A 25,806-nucleotide genomic window follows, 5' to 3' on the forward strand; every position below is an offset into this window, starting at 1 on the left:
ACTGCTCCAAGACTTAATGTATTCTAGCACAGAATTGGAAAAAAAAAATCTGGGCATACGCTCCCAGCTCCCCGTGCTGTTTGTTAGCGTTCTGTTCACCACTCGGCCTACTCCAGTTGTGTAACGTTAGGAATTACAGCATGATACATCTTCAAGTAGTTTTCATTATTAGATGCTTTTATTAAGAAGTAATTTCTGCAGTATGCTTTAAATTAACTGATTTTGTGATTTATGTAGAAAGAAAAAAGTAACTGGGGTGTGTTGTCTCTTCTGGATAAGCCGTGATCTTTCTGCTTATGCAAATTTTTATAGACAATCCCGTTCTTTAAAGCAGTTTGATTAAATTAAGCTAACCACCTTTGCTATTAACATTATAGTATTGGCTTTAAGTGTCTTCTGGACATGCAATTCACTGTGTACTTCTCAGTTCTCAAAGTTTCTCCAGGAAAGGTTCACAGTATTGCATACGCAACCCCCATATAAACACAGACAGCAGAATCTTTCTGCGCTACCGCCAGCGACACTCCAGGCTCTCAAAGCTGTTCACCTTTGCTAGGCAGTAAGGCCACAGTATCTTCATTCACGTTTACTGAACGCATTCAGCAAATTTAACAATGCGTGATCAAGGAACAATAGGGTTTCCAGGCAGATAGGTACTGCCTTGCTTTCTCTAGGGTGCCGTTACCAGAGAAGGTAGGAGCTGATTTCCAAGGTGCCGGCAGAGAGAGAAATAATTTAAAACACTGGTGAGACTGCACGTCTCTACCCTCAGCGGTTTCTCTGAGCAGGTCTGCCCTGTGTTGGCCACTTTCATGCTGAATGTTTCAGCAGGCACTCAGTTTACTTCACGGGGCTCAGGGAAAAGCTACCGAGAACAAAGTTTTTAGGAGAGTCCCCTTCCTTTCCCCCTTGCCTTCAGCTATGTATCAATTAAGAGGCATTGAAAATAGCTCCACACTGACTCTTATCATCAGCACTGGAAATATATCCTGAGTTCCTACAATTGTGGGCTTCATTCCACTGAGAGCTGTATGCTTTCAGTCTGTTTTGGTGGCTGCTGCTGCTGTTCAAACTTCCTTGCTGAAAAAAAGAAACACCAATCAACACTGATTATACCATTTATTATATACATGTATATATACGTGTGTGCATGTATACATATCTATATATACACACGTATAAATATGATAACAATCAAGAAATAGACTTAAGATTAGAGAATGTAATTTCACCGCTTAGCCACACAAGGGGAAGTTTCAGTCACCGTGTGGAACTAGTCCTTTAGCATATGGCCTTGGAAAGGCTGAACAGTAGAGTCATAGCAAAATGTCAGTAAATTAATGGCAGATAACTATGATTCCATTCAGGTCCTTTCATTTAAAAAAAAAATTAAAGACTGTGGCTTCAGAAGTACTATTACAGATGACCTGAACAACTCATTAGTCACGCGGCTGATCTCCACATCACTCATCTCCTCCACAATATACAAGCCACAAGCTAACAACTACATTGACTTCAAAATTAATCTGGTTAGCAAGGCAAAGGGAGATCAGAGAGTTGTGTGCGGTGGAACAAACAGCAACAACGAATGCCAGCAGGCATTCCTCTGTAGGAAGACATCCTTTCCTGTTCTTACAGAATGCAATGGCCTGGTTTACGAATCTTTACATTAAATCTTTACATTTAAAAGGTGGTTTCAACTCATTAAGTATTTCTTGTCCGTACTCCCTCTAGGCATGCATGTATGGCAGATGTGAAGCAAGTACAGGTGTTTCTCTGAATTGGACCTCTGGAATATCAGGGGCACAGGGCTCTTTCCTACCTCCATCCTGACCTTCAACATTAAGATGGGAGCGGCAACACTCATTGGTAAAATTCTCATTTATTTTCAATTTATGAATTACTTGTGATTCCACAGTCCTCTCAACTTTTACAAAACCATCCACATTTTGACAATATTCAGACATTCCCAGCTCTTTTTAACTTCAACATCAGATTCGTTTTGACAGCTAGAAGAAAATTGCACGGCCGCTCCCTCACTCCGCACTTCCTCACGCCTCAATCCTGTGACCCCGCGCTCCTGCAGAACCCCTGCTCGCATGGTGCCACAGGACCGGGGCTCCGCGCTGGTGTCCCCGCCGCACGAGGACAGGCAGGCTCGAGGCCACCCCTGCAGGAACCATCCCCAGTAACCCACAGGCCCAAGGGAGCCCCCTCTTTCCTCTGACTTACCGATGGAGTACATCTCCAGCTGCTGCCGCAGGCGGATCTTCTTCATGCTGTCGTAGAAGTTGGGCTCGGGCGGCGTCTCGGCGGCTGGGGGCAGGGTGAAGATGCGCATGATCCTCCTCTTGTTCCTGCGAGGGGGGCAAGGCGGTGAGAGGCCCGGCCCGGCCCGGCACAGCCCGGCCCCGCCGGCACGGCTACACGTGGGGCCGGCGCGGTCGCTTCCCGGCGGGAGCCCTCGCCCCGCCCCCTGCGGCCTTCCCCCCCACTCACCCCCCCCCGGCCTCCCCTCACCGCCGCGCGTAGACGAGGAGGGCGAGGCTGGCCAGCACCACCAGCAGGTAGACGTTGGTGGCCTCGTTCCACGCCTCATGCACCGAGTAGTCGATGGCGCCGCTGTCGCCCAGCGCCGCCGAGCCGCCGCCGCCCGCCCCCCGGCCGCTGCCGCCGCCATCGGGGAGAACGGCCGCTGGGGGACGGCCGTGAGGGCGGGCGGCGGGAAGTGACGTCAGGCGAGCCGTCGGGGCCGGCGTGAGGTGCCGCGCCTCGGCCTCTCTGCCGCCATCTCGGGGTGGCCCTGAGGGGGGGCAGCGAGGGGCCTCGGGCCGCCCCCACCCCCTTTTATTTCCCCTCTAGCTCCCAGTCCCTGCGGGAGAGGACATAAGTAGGTGGCAGTTTCTCTCCCAGGGGATGCAGGCGCGGGGGATATAACAGTCTTTCTGCTTTCACGGTGCTAGTGTCTGAGGGGAAACGCGCAGGCGGGTGGAGGGCCAGTCGAGGGGTGAATTCAGCAGCTCTGAAAGCCTGGCAGACGTGGAGTCGAAAGCACCTTCACCCGCCTGGGCTGGTGCTCCTTCTGTGGCAGTGGAGTCATGCGGGATGTAGCTTAGCAGTGCGTGGTGTCGAGAGAAAAAGAGGTTCAGGTTGTCACGAGCTTTCACTTTTCACATAGGAACTAAATTTGACGGTTTAGGTTGTCAAAATAGAAAGCGCTTTCTGAAAAATCTTGCCTCCTTTTTTTTTTTTTTTTGTGCCAAAATGGGAGTTGCTGGATATTCAGATGCTGGAGCAACATAGTTTACTCCTATGCTCCATATGCTCCTGATGCCAAAAAGCACAATTCTAGGATTATGCTTTGGTAGAAAAGGTGGAGCAGAGCAAGTGTTTCAGTTTAGAAACTTGAAAAGTTGTCTGAACTGCTTAATGAGATGCAGATTAACTAGGCAGAGGATGTTCTAACACACACACACACACACACTTTTTTTTATTTTGTACTGCCTGATGTGGCATGTTTGAGCTACATGGTGGGTTAGGTGTGCTGTCCTTTATCCTCTCCTGCTTCTTTCTATCCACCTCTGGCCCTGATACTTCCTTTTACCATATCTTCCTTCAGATACTAGAACTATTACAATGTAGATGTTATGGATATGGTTCATCTCCCTTTGCTCTACGCATGTTTGGGGTATGTGCTTGTGTTGCGGTTATTTGTCTTCACCCTTTATAAGACAATAAGGGGGAAAAAGTATTTTTAGGGCATGATTTATCTAACCTATGTCAAACATTCAGAATGAGTCCTCCTGTGCCCGGGAAGTGCTCTGACCCCTTACTGAGTGGAGGGAGTCTAGACACTTCACTTGGATGGCACTTGCTTTGCAGATGTTCAACCAGCCTGGGGAAACTCCGTCCTTTGGGGAACCATTTTCTCAGTGCAAGATGTGCCCAGTCATCCTCTTTCCATGCTATGGAACAGATTCATTTTAAGAGGCCTCAGATCAGGGCATAAAAGGATATGAGTGAAAACAACAATATAAAAAAATGAAAAGCGAAGGCACTGTTATCATGAGAAAAGTTCCTTGCCCCACATGGTGTGGGAAAGAATAGTAGAACAGCAATTAGACATAATTCTAGGTCATTAAATTGGGATGGCACCCATGCACAGAACTGTGGAAACCACTAAGAGAAAAAAAAAAGAGTCTATCACTTACGCAACATGACACAAGACAGTTAATTAAGCATGGTTTCACAGGGATTTTAAACAGTTTCTCATGAAGTTGAGGCTTTTTGTTTGCTTTTTTTTGTATGTTGAACTTTTCTGCTAACAGGCCTGACAAGAAAGCATCTTGTCATTCCACGTCTGTGGAAGAAAAATGGAAAGAATAAACATAAGTAACTTGGGTGCTCTTTATATTTCACTACTACGTCTAGACCTCAGTTGAGATCAGGCTCCCTTGTACAGGGTGTAAAGAAGCTGTATTTAAGCTGTATCTAAAGGCACTTTTTGTATTAACCCTGCAGGTCTGCTCTGGACAACCTGGGAAGGGGCTGGAACGCCCCAGGACTCTGCACCCAGCTCTCCGTCCAGAGGAAACCAAGGCCCGCATCCACAAAGCATGACTTCAGGTCTCGGGGTTTTCTCTGCAGCCTCCAGGATGCAGGAACAGACTCTGCCTCGCTCAGCAGGTGCCTGATTTGTTTGATTTAATTAAATGCGTGATTTAAGGCTCAGATAATCCACCCACTCCCAACCTAGAAGACAGGCAGAGAGAGATTTTCTTCCCCCACATACCTGTCTGAAGTTAGCAAATGTTAAGCCGTGGGTAGGACAGGGTTAGGTTGAGGAGCACAACATCTGGCGCTACAGTGAGTGTGACAGCCTTGCAAACCTGAGAAAAAGGGGTGATCTCCCAATTGCTGGCCTGTAGCGGCAATAGGAGTTCTGGGGGCATAGGCCTTCTGCGTGACTTCCTTGAGGAATCTGGTTCAAATACCAAAGTTGGTTGACTCTTAAGCCTAGGTTAGCTTGTCCTGGTACGCTGTTATTTCCTTTTATACCTTGGGCTTTTGTTTCAGTCGTAGGCATTTCAGGAGAAACACCTTCAGAAATAGGAATGCAAGCTGCTGTTGAATTTGGTCAGAGCAAAGTCAGGCCTTGCAGTTGTCGTTATGTGCACAAGAAATGGTGTGACCAGTCCATATAGATTATGTGGCATATTGTAGCTTGGATGAGGTGGGATGGGATAACCAATGCTTGGGTATGCTGTTAATGCATGAAGACATCAGTTATTTTCTATTTTCTTATACTAAAGCTGCTTGTAGGGAAAGGACTGTCATTTTGTGCTGTGCTTGTATAGCATCTGACCTCCAGGATCCTGGCCTGTGACTAAAGCATGTAGGCACCAAACAAATAATATATAATAATAATATATGGCATTGGCATAAGCTATTCTGGCAAAACGTAGCTAATGGAGACGCAAGCTTAGTGGCTAGATTTTCAACATTACACAGTAGCAAATAAGCCTGAGGAGTTTCAGCTATGGGTCAGACACAACCCCTCACAGGAACCACCTCTTGGGGAGAAAAATACATAGCTGTGTGATTTAGTAAAAAAAAAAAAAATCCCAACTTTTACAAAAGTGGGAACTTTGTTCATTCCACAAAGAAATCTAGCATGTACTTGATAAAAGCACCCACTTGAGTCCCATAGATTTATCAGGAGAATTGCTGAAAAGGGTCTTTCAGCTCTACAAGGAAAGAATTCACTTTCCAAAAGTCCTTAGCATCCAGCAACTGCTATAAATTTGACTGAAAGCTGCTGAATATTATCAGTTTTGAAAGTCCAGTTACTTCATATCCAAAATGTGAATGCTGGAATCTAACAGTAAGCTTGTTCTTTTGAAAATTATGGCCAAAGAATCTGTGTGTGTGTCTCTATGTAAATATATAATTTTTAATGGATTTTGAGTTACCCAGAGCTAAACAGAATCAGAAATTGCTGAGACATAAATATCACTGTAATGTAAATATATTCACCATTTAATCCTGATAAATACTGGATTATAGAGTTCAGAACACAAACTGACAATTATTGGAAATCATGTGGTCATCTCAAGTATACAGTATTTCAATTAAAATAAAACCATAAAATCCTTTTTCTTTTTTAGAAGTACCATCTAGCATATAATTTATTTGGATGAACTCTACAAATATACACATTATATCATGCTAGAAGAACTTGAGAACCACTTTTTTCTTGTTCCCAGGGTCTCTTGACTGTTGGTAAGACATTACAATCATAATGATAGAATCGGTTTACAGTTGCAAATTCTGCCAAATATCTCACAAATTATATTTGGCAAACAGCACTGCCTCTGTTTCACAAGGATAATGATCTGGTGTTTTGTTTATGTGGCACCAAAGGAAAACATTGTTTTAGAGCTTGTGATAGAATTTCAAAAAGTTTGTGTGGTATTCTAAACTTCTGATACACTTAATAGTTACCACTCTATTAGATACAGAGTAACATGAACTTTAAAAGTATCCTTCAAAAAAGGAAAAACCAAACCTATTCAATTAAATAGGTTGTGTCCATTTTATTTCCTCAGCGTTTACCCAGACCTACATAGCAGCTGGTGTGGATATGCATGCAACACTTTCTACATCTGATGGTGTTGAACATACAGGTGAGTTGCCGTACAGGCTGCTCACCTGTACAGGATTTAGTGTTATAGGAGTGCTTTTAGGCTGTAATCTGAAACCCACGGCACACAGGGAAACACGCTACATCAGACTTAAGCCACCTAGAAGCCTGCAGCCAGCAGGCAGCTTGGAAAGGAAAAGAGCGTAACCTTGACAGTGCTATTCTTTGGATGACTCTGAGGAGAAAAAGGAGCAGTGGGTTTGAACTGAATCCGGGACTCTGCTCGGAGGCAGGCTGTTTCCATTCTGTATCCTGTGGTACAAACCTACCTGGTAAGGGCTAAACTTTATTGGGAAATCCACTGGGAATTTGTTTTGGCAACAGCATCGGACAAAGGGTAGAGCATACCATACCAGTAGTGGGTCCAGGTGCCCTGACAAAATTGGCACCCGCAGCCAGACTGTCAGCAGGCTTAGCTGGCATGTCCTAGGTCTCCCTGTCTCCTCCACAGCTGGCAGAGCAATATCCCAGCGGGGTTCAGTCTGGGAACCAGGTGCTATTTCTTGAGTCTGGGAGACGGTCTCTGCTTTGGTTCTTTGTCTAGCTGGTTGGATGGGGTGGGCAGGATGTGCTGTGGGACTGCTGCAGGGATGGCAGAGGAGGCATTGCCCAAAAGGGAAGGGCAAGGTGGTGCAGATCACTGACCGCAGTGAAAGGGTTGTCCTGTCCCTGGGCAAGGGGCTAGACCCAAGGCCTTCATCTTGGTGATGGCAGCAAACAAAAGCCCTGGGACCACTGGGACCATATCTGCCTTGACACTGACCACCTAGGGTGGCTGGGGGAACCTCCTCTGAAGTTTTCTGAAGGAGATGAGCACCAGTAGCAGTACTTCTCCACGTGTGGCTTGCATCTTTGTGCAGCTTCTTTGGCTGGACTTTTGGGATGGAGGAACAGGGATACAACAGGAAACCTGGCAATAACCATCCCAGGAGAAGCATCTTTTGTGGGAAAGGACAGGGAATGTGGGGCTCTTGATTTGAGCTTGAGATGAGAACCAGTAGCTGTTGTTGAGGTTAGGCAGAGCTGTGGCAGTGGTCTTGGCAGGGGAGGTCATGTCCACTGGTCTAGAGCTGGCTGGGGAGTGGATAAGGAGAGAGGGGCTTGCAGGCTTCCAGCTGTGAACAGGTCTCTTCCTGCTCTTCATCCTTTGATGTTTTCCAGCAGATGTATAAGAGCTGCTTGTACTGAGGCAGCAAAGTCCCCAAATGTTTATCCAAGGCTGTCATTGGTGGTGAAAACTGGAATGCCCGGCAGAGAGAATTGGAAAGAGGGGAGGCAACTGCATGTAGGGCTGTCCAGCCTCTTTTTCCCTCTCCATGAAGCCTTGCCTCTTCCCTTTAAGGGAAAAGAAGCTGGAAATGTGGGAAGGACGGGATTCATGCAGTCTTGAAATTGTGGAAGGGGTTAGTGGGGAAGAACAGAAAGATGGAGAGGGTGCAAACTCCTCTGATTTTACTGAAAGACTGGAAGGAGGTGACACTCAAACTTGGTTGAGGTTGCACCAGGTTGAGATTAAAAGGGACAGTAAAGTATACAAATACCACGAGCAAGTTAAAGGGGAGGTAGCCCCTTCAACTGGCACGTGTGGTTCTTCTGACAGCCCTTATATCTATCTGTCTTGTTACTACAGACTCACTAATGCAAACACAATGAGATCTTTTAGGGGTTTATGGAAGTTTGCTAGCAAAATACTGGCTCCAAGGCCAGATCCTGGCTATGTTTGGGCATTAGAGACTGCAGCTGCTAATAACTAATGCTAAGCTGACCTTCATGCTGCCATCTAGTGTTTCCTCATAGAAAGAAACAACATCTCAAAAAAGAAACTTTAAAGTTCCATAATGCTGTATTCAGAACAACTGTAATTTATTCCTGCTGAAATACAACGCTGGACAGCACACAAACTGAAGGAGAGGGAATGGGGAAAAGACACGTGGAAGACCCAGTGCTCAGGGTGAATGTTTAGGGAGACACCTTTTCTTAAAAAAATGTGTAACTATTATCCAGGAAGAGAGAGACATCTCCGCGGCAAGATAATTATTCAGAACCAGAATTTGTCCTCATTTGTTTTTCACTCTGTGAAATTAATATGGCTGTTTGCAAGGTGCAACAGTACACAACAGAGCAAGAATCCAAACAGAAGCTTGTCTTAACCAAGAGAGACCAGCATAAGAAGCTTGGCAGGTTCTTCTTGTCTGTCCTTGCTACTCTCATAAAAAACGCATGGTATGTTTACTTCACAGCCATCAGATGCTGATTTTTCTTTCAAGTATACACGATGGCTAACAAGAGGTAACAAGTTATTGCTGGGGGCACATGCAAATGATTTGACTCTTGGCCCTTCAAAGCTTGATCCCTGGCTTTGAGGAGCTGTAACAGGATGCTTTTCCAACTGTTGCACATCCTGGATTCATGCTGAAACTGTAGAACTCTAACTGTAATAATAACAACTCAAGAGTTCATGGGCTGGATGATGCAATTACAACTGAGAGCGCATTCTTTTTCCCTTGGCTTCTTTAAGGTGTTTTGAGTCAAAGTCCAAAACAAACATGAAGCATCCAAAATCATTGTTCTCTGTTGGAGACCCTGACTTCTGCGCTTTGCTTCCTGACAACCTGAGCAGGAAAGCTGCCAGGAAGGACTGCACAAGTGAAAAATGGCAAAAATCAGCTAATTTAAGAAAATAGACTGCCCAGAGGGAAAGGAGAGCCATAACGAGCAGCCTTTAAAGGGCTCCTGCTGGCATTGTATGAAATCAGGTATGAATTTAGTCATTTGCAGGAAAGTTTTCCCATTTGTAATAAAATTTTGGTAGCAACAGAACACACCTGCATTTGAACATTATGTCTAGAAACTGACTGCATGTTCTCAGTGCAGTCATAACACGGCTTGTTTAGGTGAAAAGGAATATCAGCACAGCAAAGAACAGAACCAAACTCTTCAGCGGAAAGGACCATGTACTTCTCTGCTTACAAATCACCTCTCAAGTCAAAACATGAAAGTTCTCAGGCCCTTAGGTCTTTCAAAGACCTAGTCCGCAGAACAGAAAGTCCTCAGGTGTGTAGTGGTAGAGTCAATGTGTCTCATTCATACTATTCCTGTTTTTTCACCAAGAGAACAAGTACATCCCAATCCCACCAAACAGAGCCTACTGCTGGATTAAGGCATCATTATTCTTCCTCTCCAGCTGTTGGTACCAGGCTGTAACATCCATGTAGGTACCAAAAGCTTTCTCCTAAACACACTGAACAAAAAAGCAGCGTTTCTTTATGCTTAGTGGGCTTTGAATTCAGACCTGATAGAGTTATATGTTCTGAATACAGGGCTTTTATTCTCCAAAGCTCACGTTTAATGCTCACTGCTGTGGAAGGAAGTCACGTTCTCTTTCGGTTCCTTATTCTCCCCCCTTCCATCAAGTCATGATGACACTCAGCAAGGACAGGTGAATGAAAAAAAAGATAGGCTTCAGCTCTCTTCCAAAGTGCTCAGGATTTCTGTGGATTAAAAAATAGCAAGAGCGTCTTGTTTTACAGCTGCATCTCCAAAGAGCCCATCTGAGAATACCACGGGGCAAAGGCTTGAAAACAAAGAGCACGTGTCTGTAAGCAGTCTCTTTGGGATCTGCATCATCTGCTTGCTTGCAGAGTGGCCACATGCTTGCTGGTGTGGGATACGGGGCCCACAGAGCAATGGCCGTACAGCTCCAAAAACAACCTATTCCCCATCCAGCAGGGAGAGACTGCCGTTGGGGCTCTGGCATCAGGGTTCACCAAAATCTGAAGTGAACTGGGGTACTCCTTTCTGAGTGACCACTGCTTTTACTCCATGGGGAAGTGGGTGAGGGCTTTGTGGATAAGACATGGGCCAAAGCCACAGTAATCAGCACAAAGCTTGTGGGGGACATGCCATGGTCTCTGTTCTCCAGTCCTCTGCCAATCAGTTTAAGTGGACCAATATTTTTTTTAAACTCTTTTTCTGTAATTTTTTTTAAGAGAGTCTTTGTGTAAATGTTGCAAAAGAAAATTTATTATTTCTTAAGGAACAAATTTCCCCCCGCACCCACACCACTTCATTTCTCTCCCTCCTCCTCCTCTTCCAATGAGAGATTAAACATGCCAATGAGAAGCTTGCACAGCTCCAGCATTGGGTGGATTTTTTTTTTTTTTTAAATCAAAAGGTACAAGTTCAGTTGTTCTTTTCTTCTCAGTTTTGAGGACAGAGATTTTGCCCTTCAGGCAAGCTAAATAAATAGGAAGGACATCAAGTTCAGTATGTTGTTTGTCTCATGATTCACTATAACATTTCCCGAGTACCAGGCATGGCCGCCTCCCGAATAAGCAGAGTTAAAACTTTCCTGTAGGTGTCTAAGACCTCTTGGGCAGAAGGCCTTTCAGCCGGGTCTTTCTTCTTACATGCTGCATGGATGTCAAACAAATGCAGTCGCACAATGTCACTTCCTTCAACGTGGCCCAAGAAAAAATTGGAGACATCTGGGATTTTCCAGATGTCTGTTTTCTCATCATAGGGAGGCATGAGGTCATCCTCGAACGGCACCTCTTCTCCATAGGGCCAACGCTGCTCAGGAGCTACAAACTCGCCCCGGAGCTCCCGGTGACCACACTTCACCAGCCTGCCGGCACTCCTGTTCACAAGAGGCAAAGCGTCCAAATCATTCACCAGGATGTGAAAGTCACTTGTTAGGAGATACTGAGAGAGGACCTTGTCCAGGTCATTCGAATCGCACATCACTAAGGTGCCCAGAGGGCTGCTGTGCAGGTACCGAATGACGCTCACGTAGTCCATAGCAAGCATCAGCCTGCGATGCCAGGTGTTCATGCCCTTGTACTTGGGGATGTGGAGAGTTTCATTCAGGCCCCTCAGGGAGCCTAGAGGGTGGTACTCGGTGAGGATTGTGAACTGCTGCTCACAGTAGCCAAGCAGCCGGACAACGTGCTTGCTTTGAAGTGCTTTCAGCATCTTCAGTCCGTGGAGAAAGTCCTCCTTCAGCTCTGAGTTGGTGAGCTGTGAAAGGACGACTTTGTTTTCCTTCCACTCGGAAAGGAAGACCTGAGAACACACAAGAGACATGTAAGACACATGGAGAGACTTCTTCCACCGACTGCTACCGGCTGCTGCTGACCTCCGAGTGACTGCTTAGTCACAACTGCAAATTACAGTCACCAGGCACAGTCAAGCCTTTAGGTAGGGCCATGTATCTGTCACAGCAAGCCTTACTGACGTCATAATTACATCACAATTTCCTAAGTTTTCTTTGGAATGGCAATGCAGATGAATTAAATTATTTCATACCACCCAAACAGCCAGTCTTACTCCGCTTCACCCATCTCTGTGATTTTGCTTGTGTAGCTGGATGTCGTTGGGTGTCAGGGAGGTGGCCCAGGGCTCCAGTCACGCTCTTCTACCTGTTTTGTGCACCTTATCAGTAGCCATATGCCCCTGGATGTCTACAGTAATGAGCTGTTGTGAGGATAATTATAACAGCAGTATGGGCATTAATTAGCTAGCAAACAGTGAAAGCTCTTTATCCACAGGAGAGAAGAAAGGAAAACCAAACTCACCTTTTTCACAGCGCCTTCACCAACACACTTGAGTTTCCTGACTTCCCTATTTATGGCTTCGCAGGAGAGCCACGGGGAACAATTCTTCACCGCTCCCAGTTTGAAGTACCCGAAAGGGCAGAGGCTGGGGTCCGTTTCGGCGCGTCCCGAAGAGATGTAAAACTTGTTGAGGTACAGGTAGAGAAGGGCATTGAGGAGCAGGACGGCCGCAAGCAGCAACACCAACGAGATGGACGACACCTCCCTGGGAGGAAACTCCCTCCTAATGAAGTGCGGTTTCTTTTCCATGGCCGTGCCTTCTGCATTCTCCATGAAAGACAGAGGCTAAGCAGGACCCTCTTCCCAGCCCGGGGATGAACGTCTGTGGGGCTGTTTCATTGCAGGCTACACAGCTGCCTCGCAGACACGGCAGCCCTGAGCTTGCAGCCTACGAGAAAGGCCACGCGTGGCAGCGATATATGTTAAAAGCGGCTTCAAGCTCGACGCTCGCCTCGCTGTTCATCCTCCTGGTTTTCTAAACAGGAGGGCCCGGGCTGCCGGCCGCCCCGGGCGGGGACGCTTGACCCCGCAAAACACACGGCCGCGGGGGTGGAAGGACCGACCGCGCTTCCCGGCCCCGCCGCGGCCGCGCAGGGCGGTGGCGGCGGCGGCGCCGCCCCGGGGCGGAGCGCAGCGACATGGCGGCGGCGTCGGCCGGGCTGGTGGCGGCGGTGGCGGCGGCGGCGCTGAGCGCCCTGCTGATGGCGCCCGGCCTCACGCAGCCGCACGGGGAGGGCCCGCCGGAGGGGAGCGGGCCCGGGCCCCGCGGGGGGGCGGCGGTGGAGCGGCGCCCCACGGGGCGGATGGACCAGGCCCTGCTGCTGGTCCGCAACGAGCTGCCCGCGCAGGGCCTCCGCCTCGCCGCCCTCTCCGGCTCCTGCCACCAGGTGAGCGGAGGGAGCCGCGGAGGGGTTGTCACCCCCCGGCCTCCGCTTTTGGCAGCCTTGCGCCGGCCCTCGGCGGGGCTGCTGGGCTTTTCTGGCGTCTCCCCGTGGCTTTGTAAGGTTGCTTTGCTTCGGTTTTACCTTCGAGCGGCACGCCGGGAAGCCCCGCAGCGGGAGCTGCTCCAGCCCCTGGGCATCTTCCCTTGTCTTTTCCTGTGCCGCTATGCAAAGCAGGACCCCCCTTTCACTCTCCTTTGGCACTAATGAGCTCCCTTTACCCTCTTCTTCCACAGTGCTTGTATCAGTTCCTGGCATTTGTCCCACCAAGCAACGGGAGCCTGAGGAAACCAAGCACGGCGGCGGTAATGGTTGATACCCAGCATCCACTCACCCTGCTGCTCAACGGCTCTGTGGGTGACAGAGAGCTCTGCAAGTACGTGGCCCAGCCCCAGGGAACACCTGGATAGCTCTATCCTGTATTTTGGTTTTTTTTTCTGGAAGCTGTGCACCTATTTATTGCCTGCTCATCACCTCCTTTTTCCTGACTGTTTAGACCTAGAGTTCAGTCTTCCCCTGCTGCTGTAACTGTGGCATACATTGTAGTTGTGCTGAAAGGATCTAGGCACGAGCAGGAGCCAAAATGGTATGCGTTGAGCCAGCATGTGCAAGCGCCTGGTTTTTCTTGCAGAGAGTCTGTAGTTCAAGACAGATGATGTAGTAGGCAGTGCATGTGTGGTAAAGCATCTGTGTTGGGCTAGGGGAGGGTAATGCTTGGCAAAGGCAGAGCCAGGCAGCTCCTTGTTAGATCATGCTGTTAGGCCAAGTTTTCACCTTGCCTTTCCTACAAGCATTCAGGCTTACAGCCCCCCAAATGCTGCTGTGGTACCCGCACGTAGCAGTGATGGCTCAGCAAGTTTCATTTCCTTTATCCTTTGCAGGATTCAGTATCATTTTGGAGAGTTTGGCAATTACTCCCTTGTGGTAAAGACCCTAAGTACAAGCACCAAAACTGTTTCTTGTGACCTAGTCATCAATGAAGGCCCTATCAACAGCTACCTCCGTATGTAATACTCTGTTTTCCCCTTTCATTCTACAACTTACATGTCTCCCAGCAGAACCAACTTCCTAAAAAGCCTGTGCAGCCACTCATGCTGTGCTGAAGATGCGTCATGGGCTTGCTCTTCTTCTCTCTTAGCATCTTACCTCCTTATGTTTTATACACCTGTCTTGAGGCCCTGACCAGGATCAGGCCTCTTCACATGATACTCTGTATGACCACAACCTTTTTGCACCAGGGATTAGCCCAGAAAAATCAGTGGGTATGTGTCCGGAGGGAGATACTTTCATAGTTAGTTCCTGTTTCCCTGCATGTTTATGTATGTACACAGAATCCTCCCCCTTCTTCCCTCTGTCTCGCTTCTCTCACAAATGGTAAACAATTCATAGTGTTTGGATTTTTGTTTGTTGTTGCGCTTTTAATTTTAAACCTCATGTCTTGCTTTTTTGTTCATCTCTTCCAGGGCTGTTTCAAATTCTCATCTACATCTCTTCCATTCTTCTCCTTTACATTAGGTTATTCTTCAGTCCTTCCAGTTTTCCAGCTGTAAGGAAAAATTCTCCATGCTTGCAAACTTGGTGTATTACCCTCCTCTGTCTTCTTCACGTTGAGGCTGTTTCTAAATCTCTAGTTTCTTCTTCAGAACATATAGCACATCAACTCTTTTCTCACCATTGCCTTCTGATGCAGTGCACTTTTATTTTGCCTTTTTTTATGCTGAGGTGTGCAGTCACTGAGCTGCACTTTGAAACTAGCCTGCTTTTGTTTGGGGTTGTTTTGGGGTTTTGTTGTGGTTTTTTTTTTCTCTGGGACTCAGGCTGGGGATATGTATTGCATGGAGAAGGTGGTGTGATGATTGGTGGGTTGGGCTTTTTGTCATGTTTGTGTCACGCTTGGCCAAGCCCAGGCTGCTGAATGGTTTTGTTACATCATTTATAGTGTTGTGTTCTTCTCTCTTTCATGTAGCTATTCTCTTTGCTTTCCTGGTGTATGTGGGGATCCTTGCTATCCTGATTGTTGGGCGCCTTTTTATGAAGTAAGTGAACAGTATTGTAATACCTCCTGGCACGTGAAGTGGGGCCACCAGTTTAAAAACATGCGTCATAGTGTGGTAGTGCTTCACAGTCCCACTGTAGCCCTGCTTGCAGATCAGATCCTGTTATCAGGTTGCCATGTACAAGTTAAGCTGTGGTAGGTGTGCATATGATAATAAATACAGAGTGATACGATTTCCCTTGAGGGGATATCTTGCAGCCTTGTTAGCTTGTGTGTAGAGTGGTTACAGCAGTGCATCTGATGTCTGCTGTAAACTCACACATACCTTCCCTCACTGTCTCGTGACTTGTTCCTGGGTCTAGCCCTGAATCGGTAATACAAGTCAGTGGGACCTAAGTGTGTGTAGCATATGCAGCCTTCCGTCCTGTGTACTGAATGACATGAGTCATCCCTGCCTGTAAACCTGAGAATAAAGCCCCCGAACCTGAGCTTGTGACAGTGTAATTACATAGCTGGACTTAACTGAGGTCCCAGGTACTGGCTGAATCTCAGTATTACATATGTAAGCTGGGAAAATGGAAATAGGGACTGTCCCAACTTTTTATTTATGCTGCTAAATAGTTGATATTAAGATGAAATTGGCTATAAAGTACTTCTTGTTTTGTGTTTTATACTGTTACTAATTTTCAGAATTGATCCAGTCAGAAACTGGGTTTACAAGAAACTGAACCCCAGAGAAACTGATCGTCTGATTAATTCTGTGAGTGACCACAGTATCTTTAATTTGCATTCTGTAGCGTTTTCGTCTCTGAGGAACACACACTATCCAGACATCTGAGGACTTGTTTATTACTAATCGTCTTCCCCTTGTGCATGTTCCCCTTGGCAAATCTTGTATTGATGCCAGACAGGCAATTTTATGTCAAAGGAGAGTGCTAGACGGGGTTTCCATGCAAGTTCAGTGGATTCCCAGTAGACCTCTTGCAAGTCTTGAACATAGACCTTTGTGCCCTCTTTAGTTCCCTTGAAGCAAACATGTTGGTGAAAATACTGTCCCCTTCTGACATAGACAATGTAAGGGAAGGGAAGAAATGCCAGCTTTCGTGTCTGCTTCCAGCACAGTAGGAATTTTAGCAAGATCTACACTTAAGTCAAGATTTCTCTGGCAGCCCTAGAGCTGGAATTTCTGTGTGAGCCGTGTTTTGTAGTAGAATATAGATAGATCATCACAGTCTGGGCTTCGTATCTAGCAGGTCCAAACCTGTCTAGAATCAAAAGACTTGGGAGCAGAGCTCTGCAACAATTCTTGTAGTTGTTCATCTGCATAGCTGTTTTACAGCGATGTCCGCTTCTTTATGCTGTCACTGGGGCTGATCAGAGTGATTAGGAAACTCGATTGGAAAGAAGCCACTTCTGCATTTAAAAGGATTCATTTTCTGCTGGTTTAGCTCTCTACACAGTCTCTCTGTGGTGTCAAACAACTGCCAATGGGATGGGGTGGGATGGATCCTGTTTGAGAGTCAGCAACTGGATATGCTCAGCTCTGTTGTAAAGCAGCACTCGCAGTGAAGGCAAGTCTGTGGCTGATTTGGACTGGACCCAACTCTCATGCATCTCAAACACAGGCTCTTTTCATTGCATTGTTGTTTCCACCCTGGTCAAAGGTGGAGTGTGGAGCATCCGCAAATATTGCAATATGGTGGAGCCATGAAGGGGTTAGAAGTAGCAAGTGGGGAAACAAAAGGAAGAGGAACATGGGGAGAACAAAGACAAACACAGTATGTGAAAGTTTGCAGTTTGCTGACCTCTGTTCCCTAGGCAGCTGATGCAGCTGCTGACTTGCCCTTTGTGTGTCTGGTTTGTTCCCAAAGGAGCTTGGGTCCCCGAACACAACAGACTCCATTAGCAGTGATCCCACCCCGCGTTTGTGGAGCACAGCCCCTCGGCAGCGGCTGCGTTCCCTGGACACGTTCCGAGGGTGAGCATAAGACCTTGCTCAAAAACAACTCTTCCAAGGGGAATGAGGTTTTTCCAATGGTGGTTTGACAGTGTATGGAAATATATAGCAGATGGATGGTTCAAGGGGGTCTGTTTTACTTGGAAGATAATCAAGGTTTTAATTCTTGGATTTTCCGAAACACTTTGCAGTTGATCTAGTTTGAGGAAACATTAAAGTTGTGGCAGAGGGTGGAAAAGAACAACATATGTTCAGTGCGAAAACGCTACATGAAGGAGCTTACTTTGGTTCACCACCACCCGTGATCTTTGAAACGCTGCTTCCTGGTTGGCAAAGCTGGAAACCTTGTACATAATCTTGCTTTAAAAATAAAATAAACCAGATCTCACAGTTAGAAGTGTTTTAATGGGGGTAAACATTAACTGTGTGTTCATATATATGTATTTCATTGACAGGTGATACTTTGTATGTGTTTTTGTTGTTGTCTTTTTAGGCTCTCTCTTATAATTATGGTGTTTGTTAACTATGGAGGAGGAAAATACTGGTTCTTCAAACATGAGAGTTGGAATGGTAAAGTACAATTGAGACAGTTAATCTGGGTCTTAACTGCAGCAGTATCTAGATATGGTTAGCACTGCAGCTGCTGCAGCAAGCTGTTGCTCAGGTGAAGGCTGGACGCTGTGCCAGTTTGCCTCAGCAGGGTATCTGGCCTGTTAGGTTAATGGGCAAAGCAGTGTATAGTCCTGCTTGTCACATGGTGATGGGATGGTTTGAGGTCACAGTCTGTGTGTAACCTTTTCATTTTTGACCCAGGTTTATGTCTTTAACTTTTCTGTGTTGTTTAATGACAGCAGTCAAGCTGTTGGTGCTCGATGCTGTACAAACATAATGCCTTGATTGGCAAGCTGATGGGGAAGGGGTTGGGCATTGTGCTGCCCTAGTGGAGAATAGCAAGGATCCCATCCCTGAAATCTTTCCCAAGACACAGCAATCAGTTCTGACCCTGTTTTTGAAGAATGGTAAAAGCAGTGAAGCAGGATGATTAGCTCTTTGTAAGTTTTGTTTCTAACGTGTTTTAGATTTTGGGGCATCAAATAATTGCAAGCAGCCTGCAATTCCTCTGGAAACTCAACAATAATGTTGTTAAAATTTAGGGAGGGATCGAGGTAAATAATGTGTTCCTTCGTATTTCTCTGTAGGATTAACAGTGGCAGATCTGGTGTTTCCATGGTAAGTCTTCCTGAGGAATAGTTCTTGTGGCAAGTGATTCTTTATGTTAAGGGTTGCAAGGAGAACATTGTGTGCACCTTTCCTCCATGTGGAAATGTATTTGGAGGGGTGAATTTGTGTTAAACAGTTGATAGGAATCTGCCCCTCCAGATAACAGCATCATCCTTATGAACCAGTAGAAGAGCTAAGTGCTTTTGGCTGCCCCACATCCTCCTTCCTCCCCCACACAATGTCAGTGGGAGGCCCAGGGTTACCCTGCCAGTGGAAGTGCAGTATGCCTGAGGAGCTCATTGCCACGCTACTGTGTTGAAGGCAGTCAATCTGGCAAGATTCAAAGCTCGACTGATGTGTATCCAGAGATAAAATAGCCAAGGGAATTTTGGATTAAGCTAATCTGTCTATAACCAGAGAATGGTCTTATGGGGAAGCAATTATCCCATCTGCCCCTAGCATGCTTCTCTAAAATACACACCGGTTGTGGTTACTCTTGAAGATGGGAGCTGGACCTGGACTGTGAACCTAATCTAGAGGGGAGGAGCAGGTCAGTTCTGAACTTGAACTATAGATTTGCAGCTTGTGTTTTACTGCTCTGAAGATGCTAATTTAATTTTGGGTAATGGAATTTTTTGGTGGCATATGTATTGCTGCAAAAAGACCAGAATGCAATTACTTCCCTGAACTTTATTGCCTCAGCTGACCACTCAAAGAGGTGGAAAGGTCCCATAGTGCAAGCTCAGTTGTCTGGGAATTCCTAGCAATGAGAGGAAATAAAGTTGTCCAATTTCAGTCAATGCATGCATTTCTGTTGGGCCAATGCAGGCTACTCTGTTAGCTTTAGTGTTTGCTGTCACGTACATGTGTGATGAGAAATCTGTCAGCTCCATTTCCCATCTGCTCTGTTCTCCAGGTTTGTGTTCATCATGGGGACATCGATATCATTGTCACTGAGCTCCATGCTGAGGTGGGGAAGCTCCAAGTGGAAGGTGCTCAGGAAAATCCTCTGGAGGAGTTTTCTGCTAATCCTGCTGGGAATCATAGTTGTGAATCCCAATTACTGCCTTGGACCATGTGAGTGGAACTTGCTCTCTTCCTTGTATTTCTGCAACTCTTGTTCCTGCCTCCTTGGCTGGACTGTTGAGAAAACAGTGTCAGCCTTGCTGTACTGACCAGTTGCATGGGGGCAGTTTGATAGTATCCTGTAGAGTGCTGTTCAGTTCTGCACTGACGCAATTCTCTCTGTTGGACCCCTGTGCCGACCACTGTTTATCATCTTAGTGGTGACTTTCCCAGGGTTATGATTTACAGAAGGTGGGGTGGCAGAGTGGAGGTGTCCCTTGTACCTGCAGGTGCAGTGGGTCTCAGCTCTCCCTGGAGAAGGGCAGCTTTCATATTTACAGAAGAGCCTATGTCTGCTCCTCTTCCACATTGCTTGCATGTTTTCCAGTGTCCTGGGATAATCTGCGTATTCCTGGGGTGCTCCAGAGGCTGGGATTCACGTACCTGGTGGTTGCTGCTCTCGAACTCCTGTTTACAAGAGCTGGGGCTGAGAGTGGGACCTTGGTGAGTTATGTGGGGAGATGACAAGTGATACTGGAGTAGGGTTTGGGAGCCTTTGCTCTTGTTTGGGCACAAAGAACACATGAGAAAGGATGAGAAAATGTAGCATCTTACCTGATGTGTAGTGCAGTGTGACCTGGCAAAAATTTCTGGGAACGTGCACTCTTCAGTGTCCCAGTCTGCATTTTATCACATCTAGCTTTGCTGTATTTGAGGATTTCACCGATCCATTCAGATGGTGCTTATAAGCAGGCGTTCCCAGGCACTTTTGATGACTTTCCACCGCCAAGGGACCCCAGGGACAGGCATCTCTATGCTGAGTCCTGTGGCCTGTGTTTTGTCCGGTTAATTTTGGCAGTGTTTTTTCACAGCAGGGGAAAGTAATACTGCTTTTTGGCCTTTCTGGAGTCTGTTTTCCCAAAAGACTTTTGTTCTACTCATGAATCGAAATTCCTTTTGACATTTTCCAAGCTAAAAAACATTGTGGGCTTTTGTTTTGGTTTGTTTCTCCCCCTCCCCCAAGTAACTAAGTGTCTGGAAATCGTTTGTGAAGATGAAAGGTCTGTTGGTAGAACCCAGTTTTGTAATGACAACAGCTCCCTCTTGTATCTGGGGGACTGCCTGCCAGGAAGTACAGGATGTCCCCAGGGGCATGTTTTTTACTTGCCAGCTAATACCCGCCTCCCTCCATCTCATGCAGGAGACCCCATGTTCTGCTCTGCAGGACATTCTCCCCTACTGGCCTCAGTGGATTTTCGTTCTGATGTTAGAAGTGATTTGGCTCTGCCTGACCTTTTTGTTACCAGTGCCAGGTTGTCCCAGGTAAGACTCTGCACTCGGGCTACTTTCTATGGAGCATCAGATTGTTTTTCTTCTACTGAGTAGAAAATACACTTTATTAGCCATAGGGAAAGAATGAAGAGGAGAGCTTTTAGGCCAGCGGGGTTAAGGGAAGTATTCATCATGTGAAAAAATTTTCTTTACTTTGGTACTAAAGTACCAGGTGTTATAAAGGTGACATCATTGTTCCTTTCTGTCTAAAGAAGAGGATTAAAATCTCCCTGAGGTCTGTGTGCAGCAATATATGATCATCGCAATGTCATCCCTGTCTCTATCTTTGCCCCTTTAAAGGGTCAGCATCTGCAGAGCAGGTGGAGCAGCTGACTGGGTAGCCAGGGCTAAACTGAAGCATTGCTTTAGGCTCCCGATACTGCCTGTCCCCTCATGACCCAGCTGCTTATGGCACTGCGATGATCAAAACAGAGTGGCCACCAGCCAACTGTCATGTAGGACCTGTGTTTCACTGTGTGCCTCTGGCCAGGGAAAACATCGAGCATTTAGTGTGCTGGGCCAGTGGACCAGCTACTGTTCAGGTGGAGTGTATCAACACTTTGTGCCATAACCTGTTTGCTTCTGTCCTAGGGGCTATCTTGGTCCCGGGGGCATTGGAGACTTTGGAAACTATCCCAACTGCACTGGAGGAGCAGCTGGTTACATTGATCGTTTGCTTCTTGGAGAAAAGCATATATATCAGCATCCCTCTTCAAGTGTAAGTAGCTTTTGGTTTGCAGTGTGAAGCCGCAGGCGAGCACTGAACTTGGCTGTCAGGAGGCGCTTGGGAATGATACATGCAGGGGGATGGAAGAGAAAGGAGATTGGTTGCTCAGGTGCCCTGTAAAAACTCTTTCTCTCTCAGGTGATTTACCAAACAACAATGCCATATGATCCTGAAGGGATCCTGGGGACCATAAATACCATTTTTATGGCATTTCTGGGACTGCAGGTACCTCTTTTCTTTCTGGCTGTGTGCTATAATGGGAAGATTTGAAGGAATCTGGGAAGGGGGGGGCAACTTGGTTTCTTTATTTAAGGCTGAGAGTGGTTCTAACAAAACCTTTTCCAGAGCAATGCTTTCAGGCTGACTTAGCCTGAGGCGAGTGTCAGAGAAGTGGAATCTAACCTAGCAGTAGCTTGCATTAGATAAACCAAGACTTTTTCTCAGTTTTTGTAAGAGATGGACACAAGAAGTTTGCAAAATATCCACCCTGAAACTTCCTTTGCTTGTTTTAAGGTTGGGCTTATGCTGGGAGTAGGCTGGCTCTGTATGTTGGAAAATAGGACCAAGAGACACATAGACTTCACAGCTTCATTTTAAACATACAGTTTTAAAGGTCGCAGCTGTACTTGTTCCCCGTTGCTAGTTTTCCGCTTGACGTGCAGTGTTAGCCGTCTTGCATAGGTGCTATGGGTGTGCTCACCTTCCCAGACATGAGGGAGGCAGGGGTTCACATTAGTGTTGCCAACATCAAAAGCTCACAGCTCACCACTGTGTTTAAAATAGGATATCATGATGCTTTTTGATGCAGTTGTAGTTAGTCATTGCTGGTGTTTCTGTCTGTGAAGCAGCTGTTAACCAAACTGAAACTCTTGTGCTGGGAAAGGAATGTTACCGCATGTAGCACTGGGTAAAAATCGATGGGAATCTCTGCAGGACAGAGCTTGGAACAGAAGTGTGACACTGAGGAATGAGTCATCAGGGGACACGTCTTAGTGGTTCGTGAAGAGGAGCATGTGCTCCGAGCAGGCCAGGGTGCGACATGGCACTGTGGAGAAGCTGTTGGGGCTGGCTGGGGAGTCAACGTGGCGTTGTTCCTTCATGCAATCCTTGCTGAGGGAGATGGAGCTCAAGTCACATTGTGTTAACCTAACAAAGTTGCTTGCCTCCTTCCTCAGTGTTAACGTAGTAGGGAAGGGAGAAAAGGTGCACCTCTATTGCTGAGTGGGTTGCATTTACGTATTTTCCCCATCTGTGTCCATTCTTTGCAAAGAGTTGCCATTCTGAGCCTTTCATCCACTTAGTTGATATAAATCCTATTTGTGTTCTCTGTCTTAGCATAGGTAGCCAGTAGCAAATATATCTGGCTCCTGAAATGTAGTTACATTCATGAGCATTAATTCATTTTTTGTATTCTTTTTATACTAGGCAGGAAAAATTTTCTTGTTCTACAAAGACCAGCACAAACAAATTATGAGTCGGTTCGTCATATGGAGCATAGTAATGGTAAGTCAGATAGATAGTCATGTAGCTCTTTAATAGACATGTATTTTTATGCCATGCAAACTTAGTATTTCTGAAACATGTTGCAGTGGTTATATAAACTTTAGCAACTTTCTATTTCAGGGAATTATTTCTGCTATCTTGACAAAATGTTCTAAAGAAGAAGGGTTTATTCCCATAAACAAGAACTTATGGTAAGCAAAGAGATACAACTTTTAGTATCATTTTGTTAAACTAGTTTACCTTGGAGAATGTTTTACCTTTCTTATATTGAGATCTGTCTGTATCATATAGTTCTCTAAATAATCTTTCTGCTGAAAATGTGTGTAGGTCAATATCGTATGTGACAACCATGAGCTGCTTTGCCTTCATCCTCTTATTGCTGATATATTATCTTGTGGACGTCAAGAGACTGTGGTCAGGTGCTCCATTTTTCTACCCAGGTCAGTAAAATCATGGCAGGAAACATATTCCTTCCAATTCTTTCTGCACTGATACTATCCTTTTATGTTTTCTGCGCTTCCTTTGTCTTTAAAAGAGCTGGGATTTAGAATGGTTAGAACGTGAAGGATGCCGGAATGATTAACTTGAGCTGAATCTTTGCATAGAACTGGGACACTTGAGACCAGATATTTAGGAGAGAGGGACTGTCAAGTCTTTAAATGAGGGCTGGAAGCTGCTATTGCCCAATGACCATTCTCAGTTTGGTCTCGAGTTAAGGTCCCAGGGAACAGCTGCCTAGTACCAAGCAAAATACCACAGCTGGTTCATAGTTGGTTTTGGAAAGGACTGCTGAGACTTGGGTAACCTAATGGGAAACTCAAAGGCCTGTCAACAGAGTAATACCACTTCTGAAGATGTGGAACATGAAATCGCCTGGACAGCTGTGTAGGTTCTGTCTCCGTGTTTTTAGATAAGCCTGTCTCCCAAAGCATCCCACTGTGGTTTTAACCACACTGGGCTCTTGACAAACATCTGAGTACAGAATGCAAACCCACAGCAGAGGGAACCTTTCAGCAGCTTTGGTGTCTGGTGTCTGGACAGGAAGATGGGTAGGGTGACAGCATGGTATTGTATCTCCCACCAGAAATCCCAGAGCTTTGAAGGGCAGTCAGCATTTGTTTGTAAAGGCAATAGTTCTGACCAAATAGGCTGGCACTTGGCCACCCTGAAGACAATAACTGTGATTATTCTCCTTGTCAATAAAATTGCAGCATACTGATTTGGTTGTATTTTCAATTTAGCATATAGGTTGTCTGTATTTCTTTTCAATAAGCGTTTTCAGGGAGAGAACCTTTCAGACTGTATTTGAAAACACATGTGCGTAGCATCTTTGGGGCAAGTAACACTAGCTGTTGTGATTAGCTGTTGTTGTCTCGGTGCCACTCTGTTTCATAAGCCTGGCATGCCTCTGCCTGCTTACTCTGAAGCAAGCTCATACCTGCTCTTTCAGATGGTATGACCTGTGCTTACTTTCAGGAATGAACTCAATCCTGGTCTACGTTGGACACGAAGTGTTTGAAAACTATTTCCCTTTTAAGTGGAAGATGCAAGACAGTCAATCCCACGCAGAGCATCTGACTCAAAACCTCACTGCGACAACTCTTTGGGTCATAATATCATATTTACTTTACAGGAGAAGGATATTCTGGAAAATCTGATAGAGGTGGTCAAGGTGTAGCGTGCCTAGGTTCTGATGGGGCAAGTGCATAATAAGGTGGATTAGCCTGAAATGTTGCCACTCGTGCTAGGCTGTATTACTAAAAAGGGATACTAGTTCAAGTTTACAGTGCCACGGAAGTTGTCATCAAGACTTTTATGTGACTTAAGGGACAGTATTTTCCTATTTAGCAAAACTAGTCTGCTGCAGTTGCTCTCTTTCTGTTTTCTGTATTTTGTAAATATTTTACTGATGTCCCTCCTTCATATAGAGAAACTGAACATATTGCAACAGTTGGGCAGTCAAAGACAGCCTGATGGTGCTTAAGAAAGGAACTGCAAGGGATCTGGGTGCTGACTGCAAAGGGTTATCGGAATGGGACTGTGTAACAGTCATTGCATCTGACATCTCACGTGTTCTGAGGTTTGTATATACCCTTGACACCTGCTGCATGCCTGCACCACTCTGGCTACTGGCACACATTTAACTCAGCCATCTTTTTGACTCGGGAGCACTGGCAGCATCTTCAGCCCTGCACTTGGGTCAGCAGTGCAGTGACTGTCTGGGAAAGCTCAGGGGCACCTCTGTGCTACAGCGTGCTGCGGAAAGTGGTGACTCAACTGATCATTCTTCATTGTGTTCTTCCAATTTGGTCTTGGATCAAAACCTTAGGTTTAGGATCCTGCTGAAGCCTGCTGCCAAAGATCTCTTCTATTGGCTTGTTAGTCAGCATGCTGCTGCTACAGGTTTAGCAGCCCATCTGTGTGTGTTCTGGGCCTTTGTGTTACATACCTCTAGCATGGATGAGGTCCGATTTTCATGTGCTACACTCTGAGAGTGCAGAAAGGCCAGTTCCTATTGACTTTGTATAATCACTTGGATATTACCAAAGTTTGATCAAAGCAATCCTCTTTATAAATGGATTTACATAAGGGCCCTGAATCTGAAAACCAGCAATACAGGTAGAATTCAGCTGAAAAGGAAGAGATAGCAGACCAATTCCATGTAAGATAATAGTTCTTGGAAACTCAGGAAATTCACTCATGCTGTGATTTCCAAATTAGTGCTAATAAAAAGCCTGAAATACCC

At 46.1% G+C, this 25,806-nt stretch overlaps 3 protein-coding genes across 4 annotated transcripts; 1 reads left to right on the forward strand and 2 right to left on the reverse strand.

Moving 5' to 3' along the window:
- Nucleotides 1–156: 156 nt before the first annotated feature.
- Nucleotides 157–3,662, reverse strand: SMIM19 (small integral membrane protein 19). The gene is made up of 4 exons (XM_050896407.1): nucleotides 3,605–3,662; nucleotides 2,521–2,803; nucleotides 2,233–2,357; nucleotides 157–1,080 (listed from the first exon to the last, which is right to left on the reverse strand). The coding sequence occupies exons 1-4, from the start codon at nucleotides 3,660–3,662 to the stop codon at nucleotides 1,013–1,015; spliced, it is 534 nt and encodes a 177-aa protein (XP_050752364.1). The 3' UTR covers nucleotides 157–1,012.
- Nucleotides 3,663–4,651: 989 nt separating this feature from the next.
- Nucleotides 4,652–25,805, forward strand: HGSNAT (heparan-alpha-glucosaminide N-acetyltransferase). 2 transcript variants are annotated; one of them, XM_050895676.1, is made up of 17 exons: nucleotides 4,652–4,686; nucleotides 13,496–13,635; nucleotides 14,141–14,262; nucleotides 15,226–15,295; nucleotides 15,946–16,015; nucleotides 17,127–17,233; nucleotides 17,706–17,782; nucleotides 18,412–18,442; nucleotides 19,350–19,510; nucleotides 19,887–20,002; nucleotides 20,700–20,821; nucleotides 21,422–21,548; nucleotides 21,696–21,782; nucleotides 22,983–23,060; nucleotides 23,181–23,251; nucleotides 23,388–23,500; nucleotides 24,537–25,805. In XM_050895676.1, the coding sequence occupies exons 2-17, from the start codon at nucleotides 13,568–13,570 to the stop codon at nucleotides 24,716–24,718; spliced, it is 1,602 nt and encodes a 533-aa protein (XP_050751633.1). In that variant the 5' UTR covers nucleotides 4,652–4,686; nucleotides 13,496–13,567; the 3' UTR covers nucleotides 24,719–25,805. The 2 variants fall into 2 exon arrangements, with proteins under 2 accessions (XP_050751633.1, XP_050751632.1); XM_050895675.1 differs by lacking the exon at nucleotides 4,652–4,686 and adding an exon at nucleotides 12,957–13,205.
- POMK (protein O-mannose kinase) lies at nucleotides 10,774–12,778 on the reverse strand. Its single transcript, XM_050895677.1, has 2 exons — nucleotides 12,280–12,778; nucleotides 10,774–11,767 (listed from the first exon to the last, which is right to left on the reverse strand). Exons 1-2 carry the CDS (start codon nucleotides 12,589–12,591, stop codon nucleotides 10,994–10,996), a joined length of 1,086 nt encoding a protein of 361 aa, XP_050751634.1. The 5' UTR covers nucleotides 12,592–12,778; the 3' UTR covers nucleotides 10,774–10,993.
- Nucleotide 25,806: the final 1 nt, after the last annotated feature.

This window comes from Gymnogyps californianus, chromosome 4 (genome assembly GCF_018139145.2).
Source record: "Gymnogyps californianus isolate 813 chromosome 4, ASM1813914v2, whole genome shotgun sequence".
Classification (NCBI taxonomy): Eukaryota; Metazoa; Chordata; class Aves; order Accipitriformes; family Cathartidae; genus Gymnogyps; species Gymnogyps californianus.